This window comes from Vicia villosa, linkage group LG3 (genome assembly GCF_029867415.1).
Source record: "Vicia villosa cultivar HV-30 ecotype Madison, WI linkage group LG3, Vvil1.0, whole genome shotgun sequence".
Taxonomy (NCBI): Eukaryota; Viridiplantae; Streptophyta; class Magnoliopsida; order Fabales; family Fabaceae; genus Vicia; species Vicia villosa.
Window position 1 is genome coordinate 10,004,618 of NC_081182.1, and position 24,551 is coordinate 10,029,168.

General features: G+C 35.3%; 2 protein-coding genes and 1 pseudogene across 2 annotated transcripts; 1 reads left to right on the forward strand and 2 right to left on the reverse strand.

The window, feature by feature from the left end:
- Positions 1-1,463: 1,463 nt before the first annotated feature.
- On the reverse strand, positions 1,464-2,555 carry LOC131657520 (pollen-specific leucine-rich repeat extensin-like protein 2). Its single transcript, XM_058926908.1, has one exon. It carries the CDS (start codon positions 2,553-2,555, stop codon positions 1,464-1,466), a length of 1,092 nt encoding a protein of 363 aa, XP_058782891.1.
- Positions 2,556-8,461: 5,906 nt separating this feature from the next.
- On the reverse strand, positions 8,462-9,516 carry LOC131657521 (uncharacterized; annotated as a pseudogene).
- A 10,440-nt stretch (positions 9,517-19,956) lies between these two features.
- On the forward strand, positions 19,957-22,682 carry LOC131660262 (thaumatin-like protein 1b). The gene is made up of 2 exons (XM_058929471.1): positions 19,957-20,837; positions 21,192-22,682. Exons 1-2 carry the CDS (start codon positions 20,071-20,073, stop codon positions 21,397-21,399), a joined length of 975 nt encoding a protein of 324 aa, XP_058785454.1. The 5' UTR covers positions 19,957-20,070; the 3' UTR covers positions 21,400-22,682.
- The last annotated feature ends 1,869 nt before the right edge of the window (positions 22,683-24,551 follow it).

Below are 24,551 nucleotides of genomic sequence, written 5' to 3' on the forward strand. Positions count from 1 at the left end.
AAGAAGAAAGTGATTAGTAATAACTTTAGAAGTTTAAGTAATTAGTGTTATTGTGTGTGATAAAATATAGTTGTGAATAATGTAAGAAAAAGACAGTAAATAAAGAACACAAGAAAACTTATCCTGGTTCACCAACTTGGTTAGTCCAGTCCCCACACCCTGTGAGATTATCCTTTATTGATACTTCTTACAATAACTTTTTCTTCTATGTATTCTTAGCCTCACCAGGCTTACACTTCTAAATGGTATAGCTTACAGATAGCTTACAAAATGGTTGGTTTGTATATTTATGATATACTTTGTGATCTTATGAGGTTTACAATAAATTCCTAAATACTCTCCATATGGCAGTGAGTATTTTAAAAATAGAATGTGTATGATGACTCTAATATATTTTGATCACTATATGGTAGTGAGAGCTAAAGATAATATATATAGAGAGTATGATTACTTTGTGAATAAAGACTTTGGCTTTCTTTGTATGCTTGTGGATATTTTCGGTGCATGAGAATAAAGCATAAGTCTTATATTTATAGAGCAAAGCAAAGTGAGAAGGGAGTGCCGAGAGTTTCTTTGAGAAGTGCTGGCAGCTTTGTCTTTGTAGGACTTGGTCTTGGCTTGACTTGGTCTTGGTTCAGAATACTGTTGAGAAGCTGCAAATTCTGACATTTGACTATTTCAACAAAGACTTATTCTTGGCAGAGTAAATCTGGGACGAGTAACTCTGGGACTAGTAACTCTGGGACAATACTTCTGGGACGAGTAACTCAAGGACAGTACTTTTGGGACGAGTAACTCTGGGACAGTACTTCTGGAGAGTAACTCTGGGATAGTACTTCTGGAGGAGTAATTCTGGGACCATAATTATGAGAATTACGATTGAACTTCTGAGAATCCATATGTTCTCAAGGCTTTGTTCTTTGTTAGTACAGTCTTGAATCATCATTTTAAATCTTTGTTTGATATAGGCCATGAAGATAAATTGATGAAATCACTTTGGAGTTTCTTAGATAAAATAGTTTGTAATATTCAAAACATTAACAGAATATGTTTCAACATTCTCCCCCTTTTTGAATGGTGACAAACTTTTTATTTTAGTTTCTTTGAGTAAGGACTTTGAAACTCCCCCTGAAAAGATGCACACTTTGAAAGGGCAAATGCTCCCCCTCAATGTTAGTTCATATATAGTAAATGAATTTAATAGCATTTGAACCGCATGTTGATTAGATAGCAGTATTTGATTAATGTTTGAGGATCAATACATCAAATGATTTACATCAATATTTTGGTGCACAAACAAAAAGATCTTAGAGGACTACTGCTACATGTAATACAAAGTCCTAGTGGACTACAAATAAAGTACAAAGAACTTAAACAAAACAAAGCTTTGGTAAAGCTTGTTCTCCCCCTTTTGTCAAACATACAAAAAGAAGGGGGGCACCAAAATAAATAGGACGAAGAGACTAAGGAACAGATGGTTCATCATCAGATGTTGCCTCAGAAGATAATGGCAGTATTGGAAACTGAATCTGAGAGGGATCCGGAGGGAGCATTCCAGGAAACCGTGGGCAAATTTTTTCAGTGACGTAATCAACCCATAATTTTTGGTAAGCCATGCCTTGCTTTTGTAGAGCTGTAAGTGATCGAAGAGAAATGCCCTGATGGGGGTTAACCGTATCAGATGAGGTTGTAGTTCGAGGATAAACGGGAGGACGATTACCAATGCTGGGGAAATTGTTAAAGAATGAGGATGTGATGGATACGATGGGATGCTGAGGAAGGGTATTGGAATTATTAGTGGTGTTTCTTGGGGGTGATGAGTCATACCTTGGAGCAAGAAGAGTTTGAACATTGAAAGAGTTGTCATCATCTTCCTTTGGAGAGGAAAAAATTGGAGAGTTTGTTTGGAAGATATAAGGATCAGATTGTGGAACAGAAGGCATAGCATGTGTTTCTGTAAGACTAGTTTGTTCAGGTAGTTGAATGGGGTTGTTGAAGAAGGCTTCTATCTGAGCAGTAAGATCATCAGAGTCTGTGTGATTAATGGAAGTGAGTTGAATTCTTGGAGGAGAAGGTTCTTTATAGGATTTTGGAGAATTCAATGGTGAGGTGGCAGAGACAGGAACTATTGTCATAGAAAGGGAAGTGTAGGTGACAACACGGGGGATAATTGAAGTTTGTTGATTTGAAGCAGGTGGAGTTAATAATTCAGCTTCAAGCATGGATATGAGTGAGAACAACTGAGCATCCGGGTTTGGATTGGAAGCAGGAGTGTGTGGAGATATTGGTGAGGGTGGTTGGTGAGCTGAATCAGCAGGAGGACTTGAAAGAAAGTTTTCAAGAGAGAAAATATTGATCATGTCAGTGTCAGAAGTCTCCAGAGTTGAAAGATTTTCAACATTTGAGATAGTTTCAGTTTGAAGAGAAACTGGAGCTTGAGAGATGACAACCGTTTGTGGTGAGGATTCTACTGGGATTGGTGAGGTAGAAGTTAGGTCAATGCATTGTGTGGTTTCAGAAGATGGATTAGCTATTTCCTTTGAGTTTGGAGACATGGATTCAGAGTTATGAGAAGAAACTGGTGATGACTTTTGTGGAGATTCTAGGTCAGCAGTGTTTGGAAGAGCCACAGATAGTGGAATGGGAGAGTTTGTTGTCAGGATATTTGGAGAGTTAGAGGATTCGATACCTGTTGTTAATGGTTCAGTTGGAGCATATTGCTTAGGGTTAAATACGTTTTTAGTCCCTATAAATATGCGACCCTGTATTTTTAGTCCCTATAAAATTTTCTTTCAATAAATAATCCTTCTAAAATTTTCATGCATGCAATTTCAGTCCCTGCAATTTTCTAAAATTTTAAAAACTGTTTAATTACCCTTTAATTTTTAAATTTTTGAATAATTTTTTTTATATATGTTTAGAATATTGTAAAATATTTATTTACCAAGTTTTAGAATTTTTTAAAACAAGAAAAATTAAATATAAATTTTTCAAATTTAAAAAAATAATGATAAAAGTAATGAAAATCTCAACTTAGAAATTAAATTTTGAATTTCTTTTTTTTCCAGGAACTTTTTAAAACATTATGAACATGTTTGCAAAATAATCATTTTACAATACACATTGGTTTGACAGTAGGGACTGAAACTAGATGCATAATAATTTTATAAGGACCATTCATTGAAGAAAAATTTTATAGGGACTAAAAATGCAGGGTCGCATATTTATAGGGACTAAAAACATATTTAACCCTATTGCTTAACAAGACGCCTGCGTTTTGATTTTGTTTCAGGATTAGGTGATGGTGCACGCTTGAGAGAAGGAATTTTCATGCGCTTTAGCTTGGAGGCATCCAGTATTTTGTTGATTTCGAAAGAGTCTTCATCATCCAGAGGAACATTAAAGTGCTTGAATATTTTGGTAAGAAGCATACCATAAGGGGCGCTTCTTGCTCTAAGACCAGTGTGTTTGATATAGTTGAGCACCAAATACCCTATATTGAGAGGAGTTTTCTTTGAGAAATGATAGATGACAAGTAGGTCTTTATCTGTAACTCGTTCCATACTGCCTTTTCTTGGAAGGATAGTGTGAACACAGAAGTTATGAATGATATGGCTGAGGGGTTCAAGGTTGGCAGACACAAAACGTTCAGTTTGATGTTTGGTGATGGAAAGTCTGTAGGATTCAACAGATGAGACTGGCTGTGTATCACTGTTAGAGGTTTCAATAGCAGCAAAGAAAGTTCTAACTAATCTAGGGTAGAAGACATCAGAGAGTTGGAGAAAGTTTGTCCAACCTGTGGCTATTGCGAGCTCGTTTATGTCGTAACCCCAGATTGAGTAACTATCCAAGTTAACGGTTTTGCCGGCAACAATAGGGAGTGAACGCTATTTGTCGTTATAGAGAGAACGAACATCATCATCAGAGATGAACTCTTTTGTTGAGACTTCAGAGGGATGATCATATGCTTGGAAGGATGAAGAGACAAGGGAGTTTCCTTCGCTTGATTGAGTTGAGATGTGTGACGAGGATGGCTTCGTGGTTTGAGGAACAGAGACGATCTGGGTGGAGGAAGGAGGAGGGTTAGGGTTTTGAGTTTGTTCTGGATTCTGTTCAGGCTGAGTTGAGTCATTGGATGTGGTTGCATGTCGTGATGAGCGACGGGTGGGAGTGGTGGGTTTCGGACGCGAGGAGTCACCGGTTTTCATGGTTGATTTTTGACGAGTGGTGGTGGTGCGGCGCTTGGTTGGTGGTCGTTCCATGGAGAGGTTTTTCTGTGTTTTGGAAGGAGACGTGGGTATAATGTCTGCAAATGGAACAATGGTTATAGTGACTTTGAAGACCATTTGAAGAGTTTTTTTTTTGAAAAAAATAAAATTGAATCATTTGATAAATTGGGAAGTGTTACAGATGTGATGTGAAGTTGGTAGAAAGAGGATGTTGATTTGATTGGTAAGGGAAAAGGCAAGATTTTCTGTAATGATGAAGAAATATGGAGAAACGAAAAAGGCAATATGGGGAAACGAAAAACAACCTAATATAGACACATGTTGTTTTTGTTTATGATAATTATTTTATTGAATTTATTATTAAAGACAAATATTTTGAATATATATATATATATATATATATATATATATATATATATATATATATATATATATAGTTTATGATAAGAAATTGGTAATACTAGAAGAGAATACTATATTTACTTAGGTATTTTAATAATTGATAATTTTGACTTTAGAAAATTAAATCTATCTTCAACTAATGGTTTGGTGAAGATATCAGCTAATTGATTATTTGTATCCACAAAAATGAGTTCTATGTTTTCTTTTTGAACGTGATCTCTTATAAAATGATGTTTTATTTCAATGTGTTTAGATCTCGAGTGTTGAATAGGATTTTTTGACAAGTTTATAGCACTAGTATTATCACAAAAAATTGATACCTTGGAGTATTGAAGTGAGTAATCTTCCAGTTGATTTTTTATCCATAAAATTTGTGAGCAGCAATTTGCAGCAGACACGTATTCTGCTTCAGTGGTTGATAGAGCAATTGTATTTTGCTTTCTGCAAGACCATGTAATAAGAGCTTGTCCTAGAAATTGACAGGCTCCACTTGTACTTTTTCTTTCTATTTTGTCTCCAGCATAATCAGCATCACAGTAAGCTATTAAGTTGATGTGATTTCCTTTTTCATACCATAGACCAATGTCAGTGGTACCAACGAGATATCGAAAAATGCGTTTGACAGCAGTCAAATGTGATTCCTTAGGGTCAGTTTGAAAACGTGCACATAGACCTATTGAAAATACAATGTCAGGCCTACTGGCAGTTAAATATAATAATGAACCAATCATACCTCGATATTCCTTTTCTGATACGGATATTCCTTGTTCATCTTTATCAAGGTTTGAAGAGGGATGCATAGGTGTTACCATAATTTTTGCTTCATTCATTCCAAATTTTTTTAATAAATCTTTAATGTATTTTTCTTGACATATGAAAATTCCATTTTTGAGTTGTTTTATTTGTAAACCCAGAAAGAAGTTGAGTTCACCCATCATACTCATTTCAAATTCACTTCGCATCAATTTTGAAAAATCATCACACATTTTTTTATTTGTTGAACCAAATATGATGTCATCAACATATACTTGAACTATTAGTAAGTCATTTTTGTGTGATTTTTTGAAAAGAGTTGTATCAATTTTTCCTCTGAGAAAATCATTTTTAATGAGAAAAATACTAAGTCTGTCATACCAAGCTCTAGGAGCTTGTTTAAGACCATATAATGCTTTTGTTAGTTTAAAGACATGATTAGGATGAGAATGTTTTTCAAAACCAGGTGGTTGGTGAACATATACTTCCTCGTTTAGGAACCCATTTAAAAAAGCACTTTTTACATCCATTTGAAAAAGTTTAATATTCTTATGAGCAGCATATGCTAAGAGAATTCGAATAGCTTCTAACCTTGCCACGGGTGCATATGTTTCATCATAATCTATACCTTCTTGTTGATTGTAGCCTTGAGCTACAAGTCTAGCTTTGTTTCTGATTACTTTTCCATTTTCATCAAGTTTATTTCTGAACACCCATCTTGTACCAATAATAGTTTTATCTTGAGGGGAAGGAACCAATTTCCAAACTTGGCTTTTCTCAAACTGAGATAATTCTTCTGTCATGGCTTCCATCCAAGATTCATCTTTTCATGCTTCATTGATATTCTTTGGTTCTACCTGAGATATCATTGCCATGTTATTAGAGTTATCTTTAAAGAAATTTCTAGTTCTTATCTGATCAGAGGTGTCTCCTATTTTTTGTTCATGAGGATGATCAGTTACACTTTTCCATCCTTTTGGAGGATTTGCAGTAAGTTGTTCAGATTTATTTTTGGCTTCTTCGGTGATGTTCATAGTGTTGCTCGTATTTGTCGATTGAGTGTTGGGAATTGCTTCTAGATCGGTTACTTCATCCTCGTGAGATTTTTCTAAAGCTGCAACATTTAGTTCATCAAACATAACATGCATGCTTTCTTCTACACATTGATTTTTCAAATTGTAAATTCGGTAACCTTTTGAGGTTGAAGAATAACCAAGAAAGATGCCTTTGTCAGATTTTGAATCAAATTTTCCTAGAGAATCTTTGTTGTTAAGAATATAACAATAGCATCCAAAGATATGAAAATATGAAATATTTGGAGTTCTATTTTTCCATAGTTCATAAGGAGTTTTCTTCAAGATTTTCCTTATGGTTACTCTATTTAAAACATAGCAAGAAGTGTTGATAGCTTCAGCCCAGAAATATTTTTCAACATTTGATTCATTAATCATAGTTCTAGCCATTTCTTGCAGAGTTCTATTTTTTCTCTCTACAACACCATTTTGTTGAGGTGTTCTTGGACAGGAGAAATTGTGAGATATACCATTTTCATCAAATAAAGTTTTAAAGGAAATATTTTCAAATTCTCCTCCATGATCACTTCTTACAGCAACAATATTTGAATTTCTTTCATTTTGAACTTTTTTGCAAGAGATTTTGAATGCTTCAAAAGATTCATCTTTATTTTTTAAGAAAAGTACCCATGTGTACCTTGAGAAATCATCAACAATAATAAACCCATATCTTTTTCCACTCAGACTTGAAGTTTTTACAGGACCAAACAAATCAATATGAAGAAGTTCTAAAGGTTTGTATGTTGACACAATATTTTTTGAATGAAAACTACTTTTGACTTGTTTGCCTTTTATGCAAGCTTCACAGATTGAGTCTTTTTCAAAATTTAGTTTGGGAAGACCTCTAACAAGATCTAATTTTGAAAGTGTTGAAATATTTTTCATACTTGTATGACCACATCTTCTGTGCCATAGCCATTTATCCTTTTCCTTGGATAAAAAACAAGATTCAGATGAAAGATCATCTAAATAAAATGTATAAAGATTTTTGTGCCTTTTTCCTAGAAAAAGAATTTTGTCAAAAGATGGGATTTTTACAATACATGAATTTTGATTAAAATTAACTTCATAGCCATCATCACATAGTTGACTAATGCTAAGAAGGTTGTGTTTTAATCCTTCCACGTATTGCACATTGTTTATAAATATAGTACCCTTTTTACCTATGGAACCAATACCTTTGATTTTTGCTTTATCATTGTTTCCAAAGGTTACAGTTCCACCTTCTTTATTTTTGAAAGAGACAAAGCTTTCCCTATCTCCAGTCATATGTCTTGAGCAGCCACTGTCCAAGTACCAAGGCTTTTTCTTGAGGGTTAGAAGACATTCCTGCATGATGTGTTAGTAGCTTTTTAGGTACCCATATTTCTTTGGGTCCTTTATTGTTAGAGACATGATTTGTTGATACATTGGTTTTCTTTTTGAAATAACAAAGTTTTTCAAGATGATTTGTTTTTTTACAATAACAACATTTTGGTTTGGTAATGTCTTTCTCTTTTAAAGGAATTTTTTCTTTTATTTGGGTCTTAGTTCTATTTTTGTTTGGAAGAAAGAAATTCTCATAAATCATTTGATTTTCAGATTGCTTAAAACCTAAGCCAGCTTTATCAAAAACCCCTGATTGAGATCCCATGATTTTTTGAAAGGTTTCAGTAGATTTTACAAATGAAGTCATGTCTTTAGTGAGAGTTTCTACTTGACTTTCAAGATTTTTAATTTTATCTTGATTGCTAGAAGGTTTGAATTTTTCATTAATAACTTTCTGATGTAATGATAAACATGAGTATGCCTTTTGTAACTCCTTAATGGTTTCTAAATGTTTTGAGTTAGATTTTATTAGATCTTCTTTTTCAGTTTTAAGAGTATGAACTTGTTCTCTTTGGAATAAGCATTTCTGAGTTAAGATATTTGAATCTTCTAATAGATTATCAAACATAATTCATATCTCTTTGCAAGTATAACAGAAGTTTGGTGTACTTACCTCTTCAGAGTCAGAGTTGGTCATCAAGCATAGGTTAGCTTCCTCATCTTCAGCTTCAGAGTTAGAGTTTTCTGAATCATCCCATTGTGCGAGCATAGATTTCTTTTTAGAGGAGAAATTTCTTTGAGTTTTGTGTGGACTTCTGTTTTGAAGTGTCCAAGTTTGTTGCATCCATAGCATGTAATCTTGCTTTTGTCAATCTCTGGTTTCTGGTAATCTTTTCTGGGTTGAAATGATCTTCTGTTCTGATTTCTTTTTAATATCATCTGTTGAATCCTTCTGGAGATTAAAGCCAAATCATTCTCATCTTCAGATAGGAATCCGGTTTCTTCTTCATTTGTTCCTTGTGAGGTGGAGATTTGAGATGCAGAATTTTGAGAAGTTTTAAGAGCTATCATTTTTCCTTTTCTTTGTGGTTTATCTTCATTGAGGATACCTTCACGAGCGCGAAGAGATCCTATAAGTTCTTCAACTTGTAAAATCTTTAGATCTTTTGCTTGTGAGATAGCTGTTACCATAGGTCTCCAGATTTTGGAAGACATCTCAAGATTTTTCTAATTCTTTCATGAGCAGTATAAGCCTTACCCAGTGATCTTAGTTCATTGACGATTACCGTGAATCTAGAGAACATTTCATCTATGGTTTCTTCTTCCTTCATTTCGAAGGTTTCAAATTTCCTAACTCCCAGATCAATTCGTTCTTCTTTAACATGACTTGTTCCTTCATGATGTATTTTGAGAGAATCCCAGATTTCTTTAGCAGTTGTGCATTCTTCTATTCGGTCGTATTCTTCCCTGCTAAGAGCACATGATAAAATAAATTGAGCTTTAGAGTTTAGTAGTACCTTGTCGTTTTCTTCTTTTGTCCATTGTGACTGAATTTTTGGAACAGACGCAACTGTGTCTGTTGCAGTAGTCATTGGTGTGTAGTTTCCATTTTCAACCACAGACCATATGTTGTTATCTTGAGATAGTAGAAACAATCTCATCTTACCTTTCCAGTAGTAGTAGTTAGAACCACTAAAGTAAGGAGGCCTATATGATGATCCTCCTTCAGCTATAAACTTTGTATCAGCCATTTCCTGTTTGATCGATTAACTCTAACACGGTTAAGTGTTCTGTATATTCAGAGCCCGACGCTCTGATACCAATTGATGGAATAAGGTACGACACAACAAGGGGGGTTGGAATGTGTCCCTTTTAAAATTTATATAAGTATTTAAAAAAGTTGTCTTTGATAAGAAGAAAGTGATTAGTAATAACTTTAGAAGTTTAAGTAATTAGTGTTATTGTGTGTGATAAAATATAGTTGTGAATAATGTAAGAAAAAGACAGTAAATAAAGAACACAAGAAAACTTATCCTGGTTCACCAACTTGGTTAGTCCAGTCCCCACACCCTGTGAGATTATCCTTTATTGATACTTCTTACAATAGCTTTTTCTTCTATGTATTCTTAGCCTCACCTGGCTTACACTTCTGAATGGTATAGCTTACAGATAGCTTACAAAATGGTTGGTTTGTATATCTATGATATACTTTGTGATCTTATGAGGTTTACAATAAATTCCTAAATACTCTCCATATGGCAGTGAGTATTTTAAAAATAGAATGTGTATGATGACTCTAATATATTTTGATCACTATATGGTAGTGAGAGCTAAAGATAATATGTATAGAGAGTATGATTACTTTGTGAATAAAGACTTTGGCTTTCTTTGTATGCTTGTGGATATTTTCGGTGCATGAGAATAAAGCATAAGTCTTGTATTTATAGAGCAAAGCAAAGTGAGAAGGGAGTGCCGAGAGTTTTTTTGAGAAGTGCTGGCAACTTTGTCTTTGTAGGACTTGGTCTTGGCTTGACTTGGTCTTGGTTTAGAATACTGTTGACAAGCTTCAAATTCTGACATTTGACTATTTCAACAAAGACTTATTCTTGGCAGAGTAAATCTGGAGGAGTAACTGTGGGACGAGTAACTCTGGGACTAGTAACTCTGGGACAGTATTTCTGGAGAGTAACTCTGGGACAGTACTTTTGGGACGAGTAACTCTGGGACAGTACTTCTGGGACGAGTAACTCTGGGACAGTACTTCTGGAGAGTAACTTTGGGAAAGTACTTCTGGAGAGTAACTCTGGGACAGTACTTCTGGAGGAGTAATTCTGGGACCATAATTCTGAGAATTACTATTGAACTTCTGAGAATCCATATGTTCTCAAGGCTTTGTTCTTTGTTAGTACAGTCTTGAATCATCATTTTAAATCTTTGTTAGATATAGGCCATGAAGATAAATCGATGAAATCACTTTGGAGTTTCTTAGATAAAATAGTTTGTAATATTCAAAACATTAACAGAATATGTTTCAACACTACTATGGTGACTCGTGACCGACAGGAGGTGTTGAATCCAGATTTCATTCTACACGAAATAAGAAGTAACTGACTCTTTTGTGAACATGAAGATATAGAACGAATGTTGATCAAGGAATAAAATGCAAGTTAAAGCTTCAAAATACACAATTAAAACATAAAGGTTTTGCATTGAGATAAAAGTGATGATTCACGTACATCAAGGCACTTAGCGACTCTTTTTTCCTAAAGTCGAAAATTGGGCAGAGTTTCAGCAAGTAGTTTGAATGTACCAGTGAACACACTTATTTTACATCAGAATGACTTATTTATAGTAATGTACAAAGACAACTGCCTGAAGCCATCTACGGCTGAAATTGAAACTATAAGACAACCGCTTCATAAGATTTATCTATGTATTTGGCGCCCATAATGCACGATTTCTCGGAATAACTGCCTTCAATCTTTGAAATTTGAAACTTTCCGCCTCTGTTCAAGGATTAACCGCTCTTGGCTTACGACACCAATCGACGCTTGCACTTGTCAAAGACAAATGTGGGAATTTTCATTAAGTCTAGGAAGCCTCTGTGGCCGACACGAGTGTTTTCGACTATTTCATCTGGTCAATATTCTAGTTGATTTGACCTTTGTGCTCCTTCGACATACCTTGTCTTTGACCTTCTCACGTTCACTTCCTCACGCGAATCTTAATTACTTAAAAACCTTTATTTGTAGGCCTCATCCCTTAACCTTTAAGATTACCAGCTGGGAATATATGCCATTCCCTACTTGTGGAAATCTTAGGGTAACAGTTGTATTAATATTATTTAGTATAAATTATGTTTAAAATTTTTTATTTATTTATTTATTATTTAAAACTAATTTTGAATCAATTAAATTATTTATTGGATATATATATATATATATATATATATATATATATATATATATAAAATAATTTAATTAACAAAAACGAAAAAAATAAAAAAATAGCTTGTCTCCATATGGATTGGCAACATGCCCCCATGTCTCCATGTCGATTGGAGACATGCTTTTGAAGTCAAGTCTCCATTTGGATTGGCAACATGGTTCAAAGTGTGGCATTCTGGGAATTAATTTTCAGAATGTGGCATATGGGGAATTGTGTTTCATATCTGTGGCAGTGGGGGAAAAAATTCTGCTTAAACATTGTTATCACTTCAGTTCCTCGTCGACCAATTTGAGAATAGTGACAGAAGTGATACACATCAAATGTTTCTATTTCATTTTGACTTATGCGGGAATGGACCGACTTTCCTACATTTGGAGAGACAAGTAACCATTCATGAATTTGGCTTTTTTTTTTTTACAGTTCAATAAGATTAAAGGATTCAAATTTAAATTTATTATTTTTAAATTATAAAACAAAAATTGAAATATGCATTAAGAATACAGTTAAGTGTAAATTTCTTTCAAATGTTTGTTGCGCATAGCCCTACACACTAATGATACAATCACACTCACTTCAATAAATATTTGGTGAGCACATGAAATTTATCTTGGAAGATAAGAAATTTTACTACGATGATGGATTGAATTAGAGTTTATCCTAATTTATCCTTACAAAATCAGTTTGTAAGATGAGAAATGTCACATTATATAAATTCCTTCAAACATTTATCTTCAACTAATGTGGAACTTGGAATCTTCTTAATACATCTCCTCACATCTAGCACTATATTAAGCTTGGTGTGTGGATTTAAAAGGTGGGTGTTCCAAGGTTTAATCAATAGCCTCTAATATTATTGTGAGATATTGGATCGAACTCTAGTATGGTCGAAGGGTAGCTTCTTGGTTCGACAGGGTTAAGCATGAAGTCGAATGTTGTTCACATGTTGGTGTCGAAGTGTGCATGCTGTAGTCGAAGAGGGGTCTAGCATGCAGGTGTCGAAGATGCTAGGGTTGTTAGCATGTTAAATTAGGTTTTAGTGTTTAAACCCTAATTTGTTAAGTTAGTTTGTTTCTTAAGTTGACTTGTATAATGGGCCTTGTGGAAAAATCCCATTAGTTAGTATGTTAGGTTTTATTATAAATAGCATACTAGTCTCTCATCATTGCAACACAGCAAATCCTAATTTAGGGTGAGAGAGGTTATTTGTTATTCTTGTAAACTTGTAATCTTGTTTTCTAAGAGAAATTAAAATAATGGGAGTTATAACCAATTCTTGTGTTCTTCTTCTTCCTTGTCCTTTATTCTTTCCTTGTTCTATACTTTGTTCTTGGCATTGAATTCACAACAAATTGGTGCGGTGAGCGTGGAGAAGATGTCTTCAACAAAGTACGAGATTGAAAAGTTCACTGGAGTGAATGATTTCGGTCTGTGGCGCTTGCAGATGAAAGCCCTACTGGTTCAGCAGGGTTGCTTGGAAGCGTTGAAGGGAGAGGCAACCATGAATGCTGAATTAACGGCAGCGGAGAAGACGACTATGATCGAGAAAGCACACAACGCAATTTTGTTGAGCCTTGGTGATAAGGTTTTCCGGCAAGTATCAAAGGAGACGAAGGCATCAGGGTTATGGGTGAAACTTGAAAGTTTGTACATGACCAAATCGCTGGTAAATTGAATCTACCTGAAACAAGCTTTGTATTCATTCAAGATGTTCAACAAGCTGATTCTTGATCTTGAAAATATTGATGTGAAGATCGATGATGAAGATCAAGCGCTGTTACTATTGTGCTCTCTGCCTCGATCACATGCTCATTTCAAAGAAACTCTCTTGTATGGAAGGGAGTCCCTGGCCTTTGAAGAAGTTCAATCAGCCCTGTATTCTAAGGACTTGAACGAACGAAAAAAGCATAAGTCAATAAGGTTGCTGACTGAAGTCAGGTATGTTCCTGATTTGAAGAGAAATATACTTTCTCTTGGTGAATTCAACAAGAAAGGATATGTTTTCCAAGGAGAGAAAAATATCCTAAGAGTCATGAGGGGGTCGAAGGAAGTCTTGAGAGGCGTGAAGAAACAAGGCTTGTATACCCTTGAGGCTGAAGTTGTAAGTGGTTCGACAAATGTTGCATCCACGAAACCTTTGTCGAAGACAAAAATCTGGCACATGAGATTGGGCCATGTCAGTGAAAGGGGTCTGGTCGAATTAGGGAAACAAAATCTGCTTGGTGGAGACAAAATCGAAAAGCTGAAGTTTTGTGAACCTTGTGTACTTGGAAAATCTTGCAGAGTGAAGTTCAACAAATGCAAACAAAGAACACATGGATCCCTTGATTACACCCATGCTGATCTTTTGGGGCCTGCAAGGTGTCCATCACATTCAGGAGCAAGGTATTTTCTATCCATAGTCGATGACTATTATAGAAAGTTATGGGTATTCATCCAGAAGACTAATGATGAAACTTTTGAGAATTTCAAAAGTTGGAAGACTCTGGTCGAAAATCAGACTGAAAGGAAGGTCAAGAGGTTAAGAACCAACAATGACCTTGAATTTTGCAATGAAGCGTTCAACAAATTTTGTGCTGACTCTGGTATTGCAAGGCACAGAACTATTGCAGGTACTCTACAACAAAATGGTTTGGCTGAAAGGTTTAATCGAACTATTTTGGAGAGAGTCAGATGCATGTTGACTAGTGTGGGGTTAAAGAAGGTGTTCTGGGCTGAGGCTGTTTCGACAACAACATATCTGATAAACAGATGTCCTTCGACAACATTAGATATGAAGACACCTGAAGAAGTTTGGTCGGGACATCCACCAGATCTCAACAAACTGAGAGTATTTGGCTGCGTAGCCTATGCTCGCATTAGGCAAGATGGATGTGAAGACTGCGTTCTTGTATGGTGATCTAGATGAAACGATCCCGATGAGGCAACCTGAAGGGTATGTCGAAAAGGGGAAGGAATATTATGTGTGCAAGCTGAAGAGATCCTTATATGGACTGAAACAATCTCATCAACAGTGGAATAGGAGATTCGACAAGTTCATGGCACGCATAAGTTTCATTAGAAGTTAGTTCGACCACTGTGTTTACTTCAGATTTCGACCTGGTAATTCATTTGTTATTTTTTTGCTTTATGTGGATGATACAACAATGTAGAGGATGTGATGAGGGTGAAGGCTGAACTCAATAAGGAGTTCGATATGAAGGATCTGGGAGCTGCTTCCAGAATTCTTGGAATTGACATTCGAAGAGATAGAAAGAAGTTGAAGTTATGCTTATCTCAAGAGGCATATCTACGAAAGATTCTCGAAAAGTTTGGTATGTCGAATTCGAAGCCAATTATGACTCCAACAAACCCTCAATTCAAGCTGAGTATTGATCAGTGTCCCAGTACTGATGTCGAAAGAGCTTATATGAATAGCATCCCATATGCTAATATAGTTGGTTCTTTGATGTATGCTATGGTCTTTATTAGACCCGACATAACATATGCAGTAAGTCTTGTAAGCAGGTACATGGCGAATCCTGGAAAGGCTCACTGGCAAGCATTGAAGTGGATTTTAAGGTTAATGAAATTCTGGTCTGGTATGACAGAACCCGAATGTCATCTATCATGTCGTGACATCTGGTATGTTATAAACCTGTAAGAGTATGACATTATGATCTTCGGTTTTGATACTAGCATGATAAAAGATCATAAGGATACTAGAACCATTTAAACATATAGAGATTTCAATCAGGTTCTGATCTGGGTTGATATGCTGAAAGTACATGCTTTGAAAGAATTCCCTTATGTCATAACCGATGTTATAACATCTTATACCAGATCAATAAACCAATGCAGAAAGTAGATAACACAGAGAATTGTTAACCCAGTTCGGTTCAACCAACCTACTCTGGGGGCTACCAAGCCAGGGATAAATCCACTATAAGTAGTATCATTTCAAAGCTAAACTCCCCCGTTTACAACTTCTCACGTAATCACTACCCAAGTTAGATTTCTATCTAAGACTCACCTAGATATGAGGCCCCCTCAATCCCTTCAATCAGAACATGTGATAACAAACAGACGACAATAAGAACAGAGTGAAGTCACACTTCAAACACACCTTGATCTTGCTTACCAGCTTCGATCAAGAGACACATATTACTCAACTATTACCTACAAGATTCAAGTGAGGAAAATACTTCTCTTACCTACAAGTTTTGAGAAGGACATGGCAGCCATCCCACAGTTCGGGTGGTCTACCTTAACAAACCCTAATGTTTACATCTTTTCAATACTTGGCTTGCTTGAAAAACTAGGCTACAAAGCTTCCTATTTATAACCTATTCCCAACTGGACTTGGTCCTTCAATCACAACTTTATTTGCTGTTACAAATCTTCAATACTCTGACTTGATTCTTTTGACCTTTAAATCTGTGCCACATAGGATTGCATAATATTCCACTAGAATATTCTGCATATGTTAATTACATCTAGAATCTTCATATATCAGCTTAGCAGACGCGATGTCACATTGCATGTCTTAACATTCCATAGAGCATCTTGCTGTTGAACCTTGTGCCACATAGGATTGCATAATATTCCACTAGAATATTCTGCATATGTTGATTACATCTAGAATCTTCATATATCAGCTTAGCATACGCGATGTCACATTGCATGTCTTAACATTCCATAGAGCATCTTGCTGTTGAACCTGTTTTGTCCATATTCATATTTGCAAGTTCTATACATCCTACTACATATTGCTGCTACTACACTTTAGCCAAACATAAATCCCAATCACAATATTCAGAACATTAATAGTACATAAATGGGTCTGTGAACAGGGTCCTAATTTATGGTGGAGTCTTGGGTGAAGATAGTAAAGCAGTAATCGAAGGATATGTCGACTCTGATTATGCAGGTTGTATGGATTCCAGAAAATCTATTACTGGATATGTTTTCACTATGTTTGGCACTGCAATTAGTTGGAAAGCAACACTTCCGAAGGTTGTTGATCTATCAACCACTGAAGCGGAGAATATTGCCCTAACTGAAGCTGTTAAAGAAGCATTGTGGCTTGAAGGTTTTGCGAAGGAGATGAAACTTCAAGTTCGAGGTATCACTGTTAAATGTGATAGTTAAAGTTCAATGCACCTGTCGAAGAACTCAGCATATCATGAGCAAACTAAGCACATCGATGTGAGGTTGCATTTTGTCAGAGGAGTAATCGAGCGTGGAAAAGTCCAAGTGCTGAAGGTTTCGATAGATCACAATGCTGCTGATATGATCACCAAGTCATTGCCGAGTTGCAAGTTTTTCCATTGTATGCAGTTGATAAAGCTGCATGAAGAAAGCTAGTTGTTCCCTTGATGTTGTAGAGTTAGATCCAAGGTGGATATTTGTGAGATATTGGATCGAAATCTAGTATGGTCGAAGGGTAGCTTCTTGGTTCGACAATTCGACAGGGTTAAGCATGAAGTCGAAGGTTGTTCACATGCTGGTGTCGAAGTGTGCATGCTGTAGTCGAGGACGGGCCTAGCATGCAGGTGTCAAAGATGCTAGGGTTGTTAGCATGTTAAATTAGGTTTTAGTGTTTAAACCTCAATTTATTAAGTTATCTTGTTTCTTAAGTTTACTTGTATAATGGGCCTTGTGGAAAAAGCCCATTAGTTAGTATGTTAGGTTTTATTATAAGTAACATACTAATCTCTCATCATTGCAACGCAGCAAATCCTAATTTAGGGTGAGAGAGGTTATTTGTTATTCTTGTAAACTTGTAATCTTGTTTTCTAAGAGAAAGTAAAAGAATAGGAGTTATAACCAATTCTTGTGTTCTTCTCCTTCCTTGTCCTTTATTCTTTCCTTGTTCTATACTTTGTTCTTGGCATTAAATTCACAATAATTATATTAGAGTTTGACTTAACTCATCCCTATAAAACAAGTTTGTAGGGTGAGGAGTGTCACTACGTATAAACTCTTTCAAAATTTTATCTCCAACTAAGAATTTATCTCCAACCAAGACTCTATCTCCAACTAATGTGAGACTTGAGATTTTCCCAATAGATTGGTGGAAAGAATGTTCCACCACTTTCGTTAATGGAAGTTTTCAGCTGAAATTTGAGTTGGAGGTTAGGTAATAACTTAAGGTGAAAGTGATGATTGATGATGAAGTATTCATGTAAGCATAATAATGTTTAAATTAGTATAGTAATTATTAAGCTTTGGCCCAACTCTTTAGCCTAATGTAACACAATAGCCTCTCAATCATGCGTGTTTATAGTGTCATAGTAGTCAACATGTAACCATAATCTTTTTGCATGGGAACCCACAAGATTAATTGAAACTAGTATTATGACTATATATAAGGGGAGCTATGAACGTTACAATCCATTGTAAACTTTTATCACAACTTTATTGGATGTATGTTGTAACGACACGAAAATTACTCGAGCATACAAGCGCTAAAAAATTAACAAGAGTCGTCATCGAAGTTTATTCTTATCAATGATCTTATGTTCTCCATGAGACAACCTGATGTTAAATATGATGTTGCGAACCGAGTTATGGTTGGCCTCATCAAATATTTTCCTCTAGTGAAGTGTTGCAACAAAGAAATTAGATAATACTTAGAATAAATGTATTGAGTTACCTTCTTACCATTTGAAATTTATCATGATGATCAATTGTCTTTTTTTTCTTCTTCAAAATCTTCTAAAATGAGGTCAATTCAATGGGCGAAACAAAATGTCCGGTATAGCTTCTTTCTTTTATCCATTAACATAGCTCCAATAGCTTTGTAATTTTCTGCATTTTCGCTCACGATCTAAACCACATTTTCTTCCCATACTTCTTCCATATTCTGATCAATCATTTTTTGTTTCAAGTACTTGATTTTGATTTCATGATATGAAGGTGGGTTGAATTCAACACCATGTACTGAAACCATCTCCAACAATCTCTTAAATTCATCACTTTTTGCCACATTAAAGTCAATGACATTATTGTAGAAGAAGGAAGCAAATTTTAGACACGCTTCTTCTCTCAAATTATATTGAAGTTGCTATTAATTTTGTCTTGAGTGCCCACTCCCCGCTTCTTCTCTCATATTCACCATTTGTATCATCTTCTTCAGATTTTTTTAAGGTGATTGACTTGTAATATTTTTACAATCTCTCACATATGTATCTTCACTTCATCCGATACAGACTTACATCCATCGATATTTACCAGTCTACCAGCCAAATTGTGTTTTAACCCATAAATCCTCCAAATAATAATTTTGCACAGTAACTGCACTTTATTTTTATTGTTCTTTCATCAGCAAAAACTCAATGTTTTCATGCTACATCAATTTTGCTAGTTGTATTATTTTCAACTTTGGAGGGTGCAGACGAGAGCGCCCAACAACAAGAATTGATGAAGATATAGTGAACAAAATTGAAAAGCTTTGTTTTGTAAAGAAGGAAGAGGTATTGCATTGTAGGTATAAAAAGATGAGAAGAATAGAAGAATTTGATTTGAATTTATATAAAAGATAGATGAAGGGAAGAAACTCATTCATCCTATGATTAATAGATACAAAATTCTCATAGTTCCAATAGATTTTGTTTTTGGATGCGCAACTTTTACAATCCTTATTTTGCGATTCTCAAAAGCTCATTTTAAACATTGCAAGTCTCATAACCCTAAAATATGCGTGCACAGTTGTCATGTTTAATTACCGAGTCAATTAATGTATAGAATCCAATTGTTCGATAATCGAGTTGAAACAAGTCTGAAGCGGGTCAAAATAAAAAAAATATCAGATGGCTAGAATTTCACCATCCCATGATTTAACGATTTTCCTCTCCGTCTTTAACCCTCCAAACAAATCTCCGATCTTTTTTCCACTTAACTTGGTGGTCGATTGCCAGAGTGTAAAATCGACCACAAAATAAGTGAATTGTATAATATATATTAATCAATATTTGATAGTATTATAGATTATATGCTATTACTTTATTCTCCTAAGTTTATAAGAGATAATGTTTTTTTGAATAAAGAAGAGAAAAGAATACGGAGGCTTTTAATTTAAATATTTAAAATTTAAAATATAATTTTTAAAGTAAATTGATTAGAAGAAGAATTTCTAATTTTTATTATTAAAATGATTCATCTCCCTTTTTTTTCCCATCAAGCTAGCGCCCACGTGGGTCGCCCGAACCGAAAAGCCCGGTAAAATTACTAAACTCCATATAGAATGAGCCCTGAAAATCATGTTCATTTTCAATGTAATTTAGCAACATCTATTTTTTTGCCTATATAACCAAAAGTTTCAAATACCATTTCCATAAACTTTTTTCCCTAATAAATTCCAATCAGTACTTCACTACATGGATCAATTAAGTACAAAATCATTTTCATTTTTTCTCACACTTTATCTTTCATCATCATTAGTAATATCAACAACCTTCATATTTGTTAACAAATGCAACTACACAGTTTGGCCAGGACTTCTTTCCAACGCCGGAATCGCGCCGATTTCAACCACCGGTTTTGTTCTCAAATCCGGCGATTCCAAATCAATTACTCCACCGGCCTCCTGGGGAGGCCGTTTCTGGGGACGAACACACTGCTCCCAAGACTCCACCGGAAAATTCACCTGCCTCACCGGTGACTGCAACTCCGGCAAACTCGAATGCTCCGGCAACGGCGCAACACCGCCTGCTACGTTAGCGGAGTTCACTCTTAACGGATCTGGTGGACTCGATTTCTTCGATGTCAGTTTAGTCGACGGTTACAACGTGCCGATGTTGGTTGTTCCACAAGGTGGCTCCGGTGATAACTGTATGAGTACTGGATGCATAGTTGATTTACTCGGCGCGTGTCCTTCAGAGCTTAAGGTTACGAGCGTGGACGGGAATGAGAATTTAGCGTGTAGAAGTGCGTGTGAGGCGTTTGGATCGGCGCAGTATTGTTGCAGCGGCGCGTATGGTTCGCCTAACACTTGCAAGCCTTCGAGTTATTCTGAGTTGTTTAAGAACGCTTGCCCACGCGCGTATAGCTACGCGTATGATGATAAGACTAGCACGTTTACATGTGATTCTGCTTCTGAATACATAATCACGTTTTGCCCTTCCACTAATACCAAGTACCCCAGGTTAGATTCGTGAAACGCGATTATTGATTAAGCTTAATCACAATTCTCCAGAAATTAACTTTTATTTTCACTTTAACTGTAGTAAGTAGTAACTAACTATTGAATGAAATATGACCGTTGGATGTGGTACTTAAATGAGTGATATTGACAATTAGGGTTTTGAAAAACAGTCCGCACACTACAAGTTTTTTATATCGTGGTTAATTTATCCTGCAACGATTGCAATCAGTGTAACGACACATGTACCGATCAAAATTGCGAAATCTTTTACGCGATCACACGACAGAGACCATTTTGTATCTATGTGTAGAAGATATCCAATTTTTATTGATACATTTTATAATTGTTTTTCAGTCAGAAATCGTGGCAGGGGCAAAATCCGAAATCAGATGGCAGCGACTCATCACCACAGCTTAATAATGGTTCAATGGTATATGTTGGTGCTGGTGTCTATGATCAGAGTGAGATATCAAGCTCCACTTGTATTCATATATGGGAATCCGAAACCCTTCTCACTTTTGCAATGGCTATGTGGTTCTTATGTCAACTTTTTCATTTTTAATCGGTGTCTCCTTTAACCTTAAAATTAGGTTCATGAGCCACGTTTTCAATGAAATTAGGTTCATGCATGAGCCACGTTTCCTATGCCTAAAGAATTGTCGGAACCTTTGTATCCATTGTTTAATTCATTGGGCCCACATATCTTGCCATGGTGACATGCATGTTAGTCATTTGTTCTTGTCCTTAGATTCCCAAAGAAGCTCTTGACATTCCAATTTTAAGATAGGAAAGTCCTTAAAACAAAGGGGTAAATACATTCTACTCATGGATGAAAAACTATGATAGTGGGTGGCCATTATTTATTTCCACGTCGTTGAGATAAATAGGCATACATAGAATTGAATTATTTGTATTGTGGGCTATGCTATTCATTTATTGGTCTTAGAATAATAGTACATAAGATACGAGCTAATGGACTCGTATTTTAGTATTTCCTCTTCAAAGCGGCATGATTAATTCATTATTAAAGAATGATTCAATTCTAAGCCATCAAATTTTTTTTGCACAAGACTGTTATGTGGCTCCTACTCTATGTCACATTGTCACTTTATATTCAAATAGGTCATGGTATATTTTGGTCTAATAAATTACTCCACTCTCTCACCCCGAAAGTTTTATGTCAGTTAGAGATAGAACTTAAATCCAAATTAATTTATATGAAGTCACATCACCTCAAAAATCAAATTTGTATGAGTGAATTAGACACAAGTCTAGCATTAATAATTATGAAAGAAATTTAAATTTGTTAAGTAATAAAAAAATTTATCTATATATAATAGATGAGACACCTTGCTAAAAAGTTACACCTTTAAACTAAAATATATGTAAATTACTTTAATGTGATAACAGCGAAAGAATAAGGAACATTTTATAAAATTGGAAGATATAGTGAGAGGTGCTTTATAGACTATTGTGGACACTACTTAGAAAAAGAAAAGCTTTTAAAATTAGAAAAAACCCATCACTATGGACCCCATTTAGAGATGCTGCAACTGCAAGTGCAACTGCAAGTGCAACTGCAAGTGGTGTAATCTCGCAAACGTTTAGCAACCAAGTGTTGATTAATTAATTTGATTATATTACCTGAAATTTAAAAGATAATCCGATTCAATTATTGCTTTTGTTTTGGATCATTCACGTAATAAATGCACTGTAAGTAGGTGGTAAAGCGGACGGTCGGTCCCGTTTAGACCCGTCTCGTTTATGTCCGTCTAAAAGCGGGGTGGGACAAATCAACTTTGAAGGTAGAGAAAAACACAAGAAAGAAGAAAGGGATTTGAATTGGGTTTTCAAAACTTTTCTCTTTAGAAAGATTATTCGTATAAGATAAACAATAAACAAAAAGATGACACCTTCAGTTATTCATGTTTCCCTTAGAAAAAGTTAGTCATGTCCACCCGCCAAGGTGATTTCGCCTTAGAAAATGACTTAATCCACTAATCATAGAAATGATTATAATTGCACGGGCCAACTGCCAGTGACTAACAACTAAAACATTGATCAATTATGTTAGTGATCCCTTAAGAATTCTGACCCAACTGGTTCCCTAAGAGATATAATGATCAACAACTCCTTTAAGAATTCTGACTCAACCGGTCCCCTAAAGAAGATTTTCCACTATGACAAAATGTCAAAGTCTTCTTAAGTATACAGACTAAGAATAGTCACTCAAGGAACAATCAATAGAAATTGATTAATGTTTGTGCTTAAAAGATTGCTTTTATAAAGCAGATTACACAAATGTTTAAGTACAAATACAACACAAAGGTGTTGAGCAAGATATGAGCAACAACTCTTTGCTTTTACATGATTCTACCAAGATGTATATGATAAATGTTGGGTAGCATCTTGTAGTAATATTCTTTCTCTTATTTCTTTGCCTCTTCAACTTCACCTTTCATAATGTTGCAACAAATTTTGCTTTACTTTGATTGAGCTTTGGCTTCTTCGCATTGAGTAAAAGCATTACAACTTTAGCATTTGCGACGAACGACATCTTTGGCTTTGGCATTTGCAACTTTAGCATTTGAGACAAACAACATCATTGGCTTTGGCATTTGCAACCAGAAATATCTTTGGCTTTTGCTGTTGCGGCCAACATGTTTTGGCTATTGCAGTGGCAATCAGCAGCTTTGGCTATTGCACTGGCAATCAACAACTTTGGCTATTTTAGTGGCAATCATCAAACATTTCTTCTGAAGTCTTGATCTTCTTTTATAGCCTTCAGAGAGATAGACGTTGTGAGTATAGAAGAGTCTTTTCTAAAAGCTAACGGTTACTTTCTAACGGATAGAATCAAGTGTAAATGTTGCATACTACAACCTTACTTCCTTAGCTTGTAGCTTGCATCTTTGACATGGTGGCGTGAAAGACAACTTTTGAATAGTACGAATGTCTTGGTAATATTGGAGTAGTTCAAGCATACTGTTGTAATGAATCTTCTAAAGAAAGTTTCTTGATCTTATCTTCAAATGATGTACTTATGATCTGAAGTAGTAAGCTTGGAAGAGATCACTTTCTTTTCTTTGTTCTTCTAATGAGTTTTCTGATGAGTAGTTTAGAAACTACTTTGTTAGGATAACATGAAAATATCAGAGCCAATAGGAAAATAACTTTGTCATTCAGAAATAATAGCAACAACCTTTCTAAAGTATGACGCACGACTTCCTAGATCAAATCTATATCTGTAGAAAGATAACTGATTTGAGGAGTGAGAAAGAATTCACGAACATTACGAGTAATAATGTCAGAGTCTTTCAGAATAGAACAATGTCTTCAGATAATAGTGCAATAACGTATCTGAGGAACAAGTCATGATATCTGAACATAGAATCATGACAACTAATCCGTATTTCTGATTTTGTCATTTACATATTTGATCTTGACCTTTATCAGCTGATCTTAACTATGTCATCAGAGTAACGAGAAACATCTCATCTGACGAACATATCTTGACATATGATCTTTAAGCAACAACTTGTATTTCATGTAGACTTTGTTTTCTGATCTGAAACAACAACTTCTTGTAGACCTATTTCTTCTGGAGACACTTGAGACTTTAGAAGCAGCAACTTATTTAGAAGTACACAGGAGATTCCATTCTTATTAACATTCATCATTCCATTGATGTTTCTTCAGAAGTAGAAGCGAATA

Coding starts and splice junctions, on each gene's coding strand:
- LOC131657520 (XM_058926908.1), bottom strand. CDS start 2,555: ATGTCTCCAAACTCAAAGGAAATAGCTAATCCATCTTCTGAAACCACA.
- LOC131660262 (XM_058929471.1), top strand. CDS start 20,071: ATGGATCAATTAAGTACAAAATCATTTTCATTTTTTCTCACACTTTAT. Junction 20,838..21,191: donor ACTAATACCAAGTACCCCAG/GTTAGATTCGTG, acceptor ATTGTTTTTCAG/TCAGAAATCGTGGCAGGGGC.